At 44.9% G+C, this 9,356-nt stretch overlaps 1 protein-coding gene across 1 annotated transcript in view; it reads left to right on the top strand.

Annotated features, from left to right (window-relative positions):
* LOC104077165 (von Willebrand factor-like) overlaps window positions 1-9,356 on the top strand; it is a gene marked incomplete at both ends in the record, with an annotated part of 88,431 nt that overhangs the window by 16,187 nt on the left and 62,888 nt on the right. Inside the window, 4 exon segments of the mRNA XM_009578293.1 lie at window positions 2,812-2,948; window positions 4,344-4,482; window positions 5,096-5,196; window positions 8,698-8,893. Of these exon segments, the coding sequence (XP_009576588.1) occupies window positions 2,812-2,948; window positions 4,344-4,482; window positions 5,096-5,196; window positions 8,698-8,893 (573 nt within the window).

Below are 9,356 nucleotides of genomic sequence, written 5' to 3'. Positions count from 1 at the left end.
AGGGAATATAGCGTCCCTGCCTTTTTCTGAGTTGGGAAGCTGTGCCAAATGAGCAGAAGTCAAAAAGAAAGCCAGCTTATTTTTGTACCTTCCGCCAATATATCCAAGTCACTTTTCAGCTAGGCTTGTGCAAGACTGAAGGTTGTATAAGTGCAGCTGTTGTACGTGTACCTGTTAACATCTACAAACTGTGCTGAGACAGTATGGGAGGGCAGCAAAGCCTCCCAAAGTAGCAGTCCTTGATAGGAACAGTAGCCAAGTTTATATTGTTACCTGTCCTGCTTTGTCTCTATTTGAAGCAATATTGCAGCACATTTTTATTGTTGGCGGATTATTTTTGCAACAAATATTTCTAAAATCATGTGTCACAGAAAGTCTATGTACTTAGACTCACATAAGCTCAAGGTAATTCCATTATTCTTTTACCAACCTGTTTGCCAGGAAAGGTTTCTTTTATATTGTGGGAATGGATTGCCTAGCTGTAAGTTTGGTGATAAAGCTGGGTGCCCAGCTGGAGGTAGCGCTTCAGAAGGCAGTGCTGTGTCAGCCAACTAGCAATAACTGGCTAGCACTAGTAAGAAGCTCTCAAGATTATAGCATAATTAAATTAATTATGAAGGCAGTAGGTTTCAGGAAATCTCATGGGATGCATTACACAAAATGGAGTAGATAGAGGGACCCATAAGAAGAGACTTTGCCGCAGGAAAGAAATTTCCCTTCCAGGAGCAATGCCAAATGGCTGGGACTTGTCTTGGGTAGCAGTCCCTAGCTCTCCATGCTGCAAACCTGTCCTCTTGGTTCCTAGTTGCAGACAACGCCCTGGAAATCAAACTGCACATAATATGGTAGGTTATGCCTAGTTTTCTTTAAATCTGTTCTCCACGTCCGATAGCCAGTTAACTGACTCTGAAGTTGAGTAGAATAACACTTGTTTTACCTTTGTCCAAGTTTAATTGAACAGCAAGTAGGATTTCCAGGGTGAGCTAGTAAATACCAAGCCCCCTTCCTCTCCAGGGGATGACAAATATCCAGCGGGTGCTGGACTTTTCTTAGGGCAAATCAGAGCTGTGCAAAGCTAAGAATCATCAGGATCTGTGAGGTTGTGCTTCAGCACAGGTTGGTTTAAGATGGTTAACACTGAATAATATGTTGAAGAGGGAAATTTCCGCTTGATGTTATTTAGACAGATCTTATGTGGGACTCAAAGGCAGTGAAGAGAGAATAACTCACGGGGTTCACCTGCCAGCTTGTAACATTTAACCTTTCTCCATCCTTTGTCAGTGGATTGCCAATGTAGGTCCAGCACCTGAACTTTGTTCTGGACAAGGAGGTCTCTGCCAGCCTTGTTTGCTGTGGGACCACCTCCAAGTGTGATAGCCTTCTCATATGAAAGAATTTCTTTGCAAGCTCTGTGGAGTCAGAGCCTCCCTATGTGTTTGCAGAGACCCTAGCATAACAGGGTACTAAATCCTGGCCATGGCATCTGAATACTGCCTTCCTGCAAATGAAAAGCCACAATTTACCAGAACATTTAAAGATGTTGATATAGATGTTTAAATAGCCTCTTTTTGTAGTAGAAGGGTGGGCAAGCCAGACTTTCACATTATTCTGTAAGGACTTTAGATGTAGCTATTGTAACTACAGAATTATTTTTAACTTTATGCTAGTTAAGATAATGGTTCAGAGTAAAGTCCAGCATAAATTCTGCCCTTGGAAGAACTCCAACAGTGATTATCTTACAGCTCTTCGTTCTGATAAATTATTTTTACTTTAATGTTAGAATAAGTTATTGGTATACAAGGCAGCCCAACAAAGGAATCCACACTTTTTGGGGGCTGTGTTCAAGGAGGCCGTTGTGAAGAAGGCTTTCAGACACTGTTGCCTTCATAAAACCATACTGCAGTGCTCTAAAAACACCAGTAGAGAGACAAAGAGGGAGCTCACAATCCGCCAAGATGCAACTGTGAAACCCAGACTGAGAATGAGGCACCTCTGCAGAAGAAGAGCAGAGCAGCAGTGACAGTCCAACAAGTCTTGTTGCAAATTTTGATTTTCAACTCTGTGAAAACACCTGCATTCTGCAGCCAGCTTCATGGATGCACATGTGCCCCACTGGGCTAAGTTAAAGTGGATTTAAAGTGTGTTATGTCAGGACGTTGCAAGCTTCTGCATAGGGGTAAAGAGGCAACATGTCCCACTGTACGGAGTGTGTGACTAATGCTGGGTAATCCTGAGTAGCTTTCCCAGCTCTGCCAGTCTTAGGCATTAGTTCTTCTACTCTCCATGCCTCAGTTTCCCCATTGTATAAAGAGGGAAACTTAGTTCCTACATAAAAGAGGGCGTGGGTTGCTGTTTAAAATTGGTTAGTGCCACCAGCACCCATCACTTAGGTACTAGGTATGGCCTAGCCTGCGGAGAGCTTGAGTGACTGCGCTGAATTTCCAGGGCCACTGAGGTGTATACTACAGAAGAATCAAATCCGCTTCAGTGCAGAGAGCCGAGCTGTTCCTTGACATCCTCATGACCCTCTGTTTGAAACATTATATAGGCTTTTCTGTAGCCATGAATTTCAGCTCCTGAGTGCGATTTATACCACATTCCCCAGCTTTTGTCGGCGCCTCTGTTACTACTGGTAATGACTTACAGGAATAAACAGTGAGATAAGCATCTCGCCGGTGCTTTCTGCTCTGCAGGGAACTTGGGCCTTGTGCAACCTGCTCCACTGGGCTGCTCTTCCCCCTCAGCGGCTTGGGGGGGACGGGCAGGATTTTGCTTGCACTGGGGTGATTAACGGCTCTCTGCGTTTTTCAGGAGAATGCTCTGTCACCGGCCAGTCCCATTTCAAAAGCTTTGACAACAAGTATTTCACCTTCAGTGGGATTTGTCAGTACTTATTTGCCAAGGACTGCTTGGAAAATTCCTTTTCTGTGATCATCGAGACCGTGCAGGTAACAGCAGCCTTGGCTGGCGCCTGTGCTCTTGAGAGAGCGGGAAGGGCTGTGGGAGTATGATATGAATTGCAGATGCACAGGCCAACAGAAGTAATTTTCCTATGAAATCATTAGTTTAAATAACAGTTGCAGTCTTTCTCCTTAGTTAATAAGTGTTTCGCTTCTCCTTGCTGCCATTCCCAGGAGCCTACCTGGAGATTGCGATTCATAATGAGATTTGGAGAAAGAGCCATCACCACCTCTTTGCCAGCTGAACAAACAAATGCAGACGTGGGTGCGCCCCTTGCAAAGCACCCTGAAGGCCGGTGCCTCATGAATGCCCGGGGAAAAGACATTTCCTCAGACAGCGAGTAGGGTGCACTGGCAGAGTAATACCTTGGGTTGCTTTCCATGAAGTCATACCGGCTGGTGATTTCTGTGGCTCACTAGCCGGTCAGCAGCTCCTGACTTCCTTCGCCGTCTCCCCTGACGGATGCGAGAAAAGCAGCTGGAGGTCAGCGAGCAGAGGCAGCTGGAGAGGGGCAGGAAAGGGAGCCAGGCCGGCGCGGGGAGGGAAGGAGACCCTGGAGGGGGTGTCACAGGGAGGTTAACCTGGTCGTGAAATTAATTGACCAGTTGCGCATGGGAATAGGTGAACTAACCTGGAGGCTGAAAAGGGTACTGAATCAAGCAGAGGGCAAGAAAGGGGACAGGGAGAGAGGAACTGAAGGCGGGGAGAGGTGCGATGGAGTCGGGAGACCGAGAGGAGTGAAGGGGAGTACCAGCCTGCCTTGCAGGACAGGAGCAACAGAGAGGTCACAGGCTTTGGAGACACGGGGTGTGGCTGTCGTACGCACCATCTACGTCTGTATCCTGCGTTAGAAAGCTCTGATAATGCAGCTCTGAGGTCATCTGTGCTTGGAAACTTGCAGAGCGGGTTTCCACTGAAACCTCTCTTTCGAAACCAGGGAGGAGACCCGGGGGCCTGCATCCCCGTTCCTCATCTGCATAACCCACAGCCGGGGAAAATAAATAGCGCAAGAGCCTCGGGCAGTGAGAACCGTGGAGCTGTTTCCCAGCCGGACGGGCTGTGCGGGGCAGGGCAGCCCCCGCAGGGGCTGGACGCCCGTCACCGGCACGGGCCGCTCCCGGGGGTCCGGTGTAACGCCCGCGGATTGCTTTCCAGGCTCTGAGACAAGGGGCTGCGGATAGATCCCTGGCGCGTAATTAACAGGATAATGGAAGAAAGGCTGCCAGCCTGGTGTTTGTGGGATGCAGAAACTAGATCCATAAAACCATCGAGACACTTAACACCTCCCGAATGAGATGCTGAAATGCCTTTCGGGGGCCTGGGGCTAAGTCACCGATCAAGTGAAAGCTTGAGGTCCGAGGCAAATTTTCCTTTCTCTGTAGTGTGCAGACGATCCTGATGCCGTGTGCACTCGCTCAGCGTCAGTCCGAATCCGGGATATGGACAACAGCCTCATTAAAATGAAACACGGAGGAGGAATTTCACTGAATGGACAAGACATACAGATCCCTTTGCTACAAGGTGTGTTTGCATGGTCTAACTCTGGCCAGCCACTGAAGGGGTCCTACTTACTAGTGTTTTCTGGCATGCCTTAGCCCAGTTCCATCAAAAAATATTTTCAATACCAAATTCTCACTTGCAGCCTCTTCTAGAGGCTTCTGTCATTCCAGCTTCTCTCCGTGCAGCCGACACATCTTGGCTCAGCTCCTCTAAAATCAGGAGAATTAAGCTGGTCTGGGTTTGAGAGATGTGATCTTGAAAACCACTATTGATCTATGCTTTTTAAAATTATTATTATTTTTTACCCAGAAGCTTGAAATCCCTCCAGTTATCTTGCAAAACGTCGCAGTTAATGCCCGAAGTTTTGCAGAATGCACATATATCCTCTTCTAGGGTTCCTGAGTGCCTTAAAGCAGAGCCTATGGACAAGTTCATGCAGCTATAAACTGCTGAGCAGGCACAAAGCTTGGGAAGCGCGAAGTGGGCATTGCTGGCACCCCTTGCTTTGGCAGTCCTGCGTGCCCCCTGCTCTGTGGCACCCACTCTGTTGGCCTGTTCAGCGCGACACAGCAGTCCCAGGCAATGAAACACTGCATCCTGGCTTGACTGACTGACACTTTGTGCTTGTCTTAAGGTGCCCTCCGTATCCAGCGCACGGTGAGGGCTTCAGTTCGCCTTACCTATGGGGAAGATTTACAGATTGACTGGGATGGTCATGGTGAACTCCGAGTGAAGGTACTCTTTCTTTCTGTCTCTTTTATTTCTGCCTTTTTGCCCCCTCTCTTGTCCCACCCAAACATGTACAAAGATTTTCTTGTCTGAAGTGAGAAATTGCTTTGTGTTGCATGTTAGAAATTCCATTCTCTTTTGCTACCCCCAGAGCAATATACAGGTCCTTTTGTATTCCAGAAACAAACATTTTCATCCTACAGCAGCTTGGTAGCTTTTTTTTTCCTCTCTTTTTTGTGGAATGACAGCCTTTATTAACCATGAATAGTTTTGTGTTTTGTTCAGCAGATACCCTCCAAACTGGATTTTTTCTTTCATTTGCTTTGACTGCCCTGTCTATAGCAATGGATTCATATGACTTAAAATAAGGGAGGAATATGGCTCCAGGGACACAGTTACTCAGAATTTCCAAGAAAAATCAATTAACTCATACAAGATATTTTGCATGCTCCTTCCACTATGAAGAATGTTCAAAGTCACCCTTGATTAACAATTAGGGTTTGTCTGTGCTGCAGACCACAGTGGAGTGTAGAAATACCCAAAGCAGGTTTAAAAGAAATTAGCTGTAAGGGAAGCAGTCTAGCTGCAACAACAGAAAGCTTTACATGAATCACTTTTTTTTTGTGCATGTGTTGTAAGCTGCAGAATGAGTTGCAGCACAGAAAAGCGTGAGGGAAAGGGAGAAGATTATTTGCTGTGGAATAGTCTCCCGATAGCTGATAAACCATCACAGCTTCTCCAGCTAAGCCATCTACCGCCCTCTTTTCTCATACAAGAGGCTGTTCCCATTTGATCGGTAGGTCTCAGGGCCTGTGAATGTTGTCCCTCAGGGTGTATTCGCTCCCTCAGGGGCGTGAGTCCTCCTGTAGCATTGCTTCCTGGTGTGACGACCTGCAGGCTATGGGGGCTAAGTCAGGGCGATGTGCTCCCACGTGATGTTGGGCGGCTGCGGACCTCTGTGCTCCTGCCGTGTTTGCATGGACGGGTGCTTAACTACAGTCCGGCTGCCTTTGAGCCCCACTTGTAATAGGGGCTCTGCAGCTGGGCCCCGTGTGGGGTGGGTTTGTTCACCCAGAAGAGCTTTGCCAAGAGAGCCGGTTTTCCTGGGGTTACTGTTTCTACCAAGCAGTGAGCGCTGCCGTCTTTGAACCGTGGCATTGCTTTTGCACTTTCCTTGCCTGCCCCAAAATCTGGCTTAAATGTCACGTCTGGCCCAGTGTAAGGGTTCATGAAAGCTAGTTAGAAGTGAGTACAAGAGTTGAAAAGACGACAGAGAAGAAAGGTCAAGAATAACTTTAAAAAGCATCCATGGGTTTGTTGTTGTTGTCTCGATCTATCTCTGTGCTCCAAGGGTACTAGAAGTTGTTTTGGGCTGAGAATAATTCAATTCAGTCCCTTGGCACATCTCAGAAGTTTTGGCTTTCCTCAGTATTCAAAGTATTTTTCTGCCTGGTCAGAGACCCGGATAGCCTGGCAAATTCTTTCTTACAGTTAAAACAAATCTAATTTTCTGCTTCAGATCCTTTACGCATAAAAGCAGTGGAAGTTTCTCCAATCATCTGCATTTATTCAGTTCTGCTCCGAGCTCCTTCCCTCGCTGGGTATCTAAAGCATCTTCTTAATTGCTTTTGGAGAGTTAATTTATGCTGGATTTGTAGACTGACCTGTTGCCAAGTATTTCTGACAATTGGGGGAAGTGATACACTTCCATTACCTTGGCCAGACTTCTGGTAAAAATTCTTTCTATGTTCCTCAAGAAGGCTCCCCTTTCTGTGACCACTTTATATTTGTGATTCAAGCTTCCACACGAAAATATATCAGAATTTGGATTTGTATGAGTCATTGTCCGTCTGCAGAGTACGTGAAAAAGCAGCTTCCTTGGCCATCGGAGTAATAAGGATATGTATCCCCTAATAATCCATGGTTGTCCCTTTTGATACTCCATGTTCATTCTCTGACCATTGTGTTCAAAGAGAGGGTAGTATTAGGTTATATTTTAGAGAATGTTTTTATTTTTAATTGTACAGAAAACCAGTTTTCTTCAGAAATGTGTTTTTCTAGCTTTTTTTGTTCTGTTTCACTGGTTACTCCTGCCAACCTGACTAAAGTAGCACTCTAGTAAATGCATACAGAGAGCACCTGTAGCATTAAAGCACTGAGCCAGCTCCCGAGGACGGTTGGTAGTACTTGTGATGTACCAGATCTTTAATTCTAATAGAAACTGACAGTTCCTACTAGAATAAAAGATACTGGCGCCTTTGTGTTGCAGATGTTGCTTAGGAGATTTTCCCGTGTTTACCTCTAAGTTTAGGGTCCCATTTCAGATGTCCCTTGGTTTACAGTAAGAATAAAGCAGAGTGAAAAGTACGTCTGCTACCTGGGTTGTTTGCAATGTTGCTTTTAGTGCGTCATAAGTTTCTCTAGGCAGGAGGAAGCTCTAATGTGAGGTAATGTAGCTTTAGGGGTAGTAGTCTCTTCCTTATTTTCTTAATGGTCCTTAATGTTGAGGGAGACAATTCCTCTAACATTGTCTCTGTTTTATGACAAAACAATCTGTTTAGATTTTCTTCATCTTCAAATTTTCTTTTAAAATGTGAAACAGTTTCAGGTGCCGTATCTTCTCCCAAATTACCATTGGAAATATAATCATCTCACTATATTAAAAAATGCAACTCCCACTGTTGCCCGGTTAATTTATATGATTGAAGGGGAATTTTTTTACTAAACTGGAGTGCTGATCAAGGCACAAAAGTAAGCCATTTTTCTTCTAGTCACCTTCAGTTACCATCTGAAATTATCACTGTGTTGTGGTTTAACCCTGCAGGCAGCCAAACGCCACACAGCTGCTCGCTTACTTCCCCCCTCCCCGTGGGATGGGGAAGAGAGTCAAAGAGATAAAGACAGTTTAATAGAACAGAAAAAGGAGGAATAATAATAATAATAATAATAGAATATACAAAGTGAGCGATGCATAATGCAATTGCTCACCACCTGCTGACCAATAACCAAGTAGCGATTGCTACTTCCTGGACCATGCCTCCTATTTATATACTGAGCATGACGTCATATGGTATGGGATACCCCGCTGGCCAGTTGGGTTAGCTGTCCTCGCTGTGCTCCCTCCCAGCTTCTTGTGCACCTGGCAGAGCATGGGAAGCTGAAAAGTCCTTGACCAGTAGACTACTTAGCAACAACTGAAAACATCAGTGTGTTATCAACATTCTTCTGATACTAAATCCAAAACACAGCACTAGGAAGAAATTTAACTCCATCCCAGCCGAAACCAGGACATACTGTAACGTGCAAAAATTGTCCTGCTGCTACTAATAATATCATTTTTGTTAGAAGTTTGAAAATGTAGTACAATGAAATTGTGTCTATAGTATTTTAATGTGTATTTTAGAATTTCCTTGATTCTTAAATTGTGTATGGTTCATTCTTTAGAAAATCTTGCTATACGTAGTGACCTATTCTGAAGGATGACCAAGCTAATGTTGTGTTCCTTAGCTGTCTCCGGTCTATTCTGAAAGGATGTGTGGGCTGTGTGGAAATTACAATGGTAACCAAGGGGACGATTTTCTTACACCTTCTGGCATGGTGGAAGCTCTTCTGGAAGATTTTGGAAACTCCTGGAAGCTCAATGCAGACTGCCAAGACTTGTCAAAACAAGACAGTGACCCCTGCAATCTCAATCCTCGATTAGGTACTGAACTCCACGCAAAATTAACATGTGCAGCAAACTGTGATCTTCCATTTTACATAACAATAAAAAATAAAAATAAATAAAAGAAAAATAAAGACAAAAAGAAAAAGCTAGTGTTGCTTACATTATCAGCGGGGTGGCAATAATCTCTGTTTAAAAAAAAAAACAACAAGACCCCAAACAAATGGAGAGACACTGATTGATGCAGGCTTCCTAAGGAAAATGTAACGTTCTGTGAAAACTGAAAACAAAAATCAGTAATGTGGGATCATGCTGCTGTTCTGGACCATAGTCCGAGTTAGACCATCACAGCCACAGCACAGACTTGTGCCACTGAAATTACTCTTACAAGTGATAGCAATACTATATTTACTCTCTGGGTGGACAAAACACCTGTCTTCCTCACCCCTCTGTCCTTAACACCTTACACACTTTTCCTGATCCCCTGTCTCCTGTCTTTTAC

The sequence above is a fragment of the Fulmarus glacialis genome, unplaced genomic scaffold, assembly GCF_000690835.1.
Source record: "Fulmarus glacialis isolate BGI_N327 unplaced genomic scaffold, ASM69083v1 scaffold12515, whole genome shotgun sequence".
In the NCBI taxonomy this organism is placed as follows: domain Eukaryota; kingdom Metazoa; phylum Chordata; class Aves; order Procellariiformes; family Procellariidae; genus Fulmarus; species Fulmarus glacialis.
This window is presented reverse-complemented; position numbering and strand designations above follow the sequence as displayed.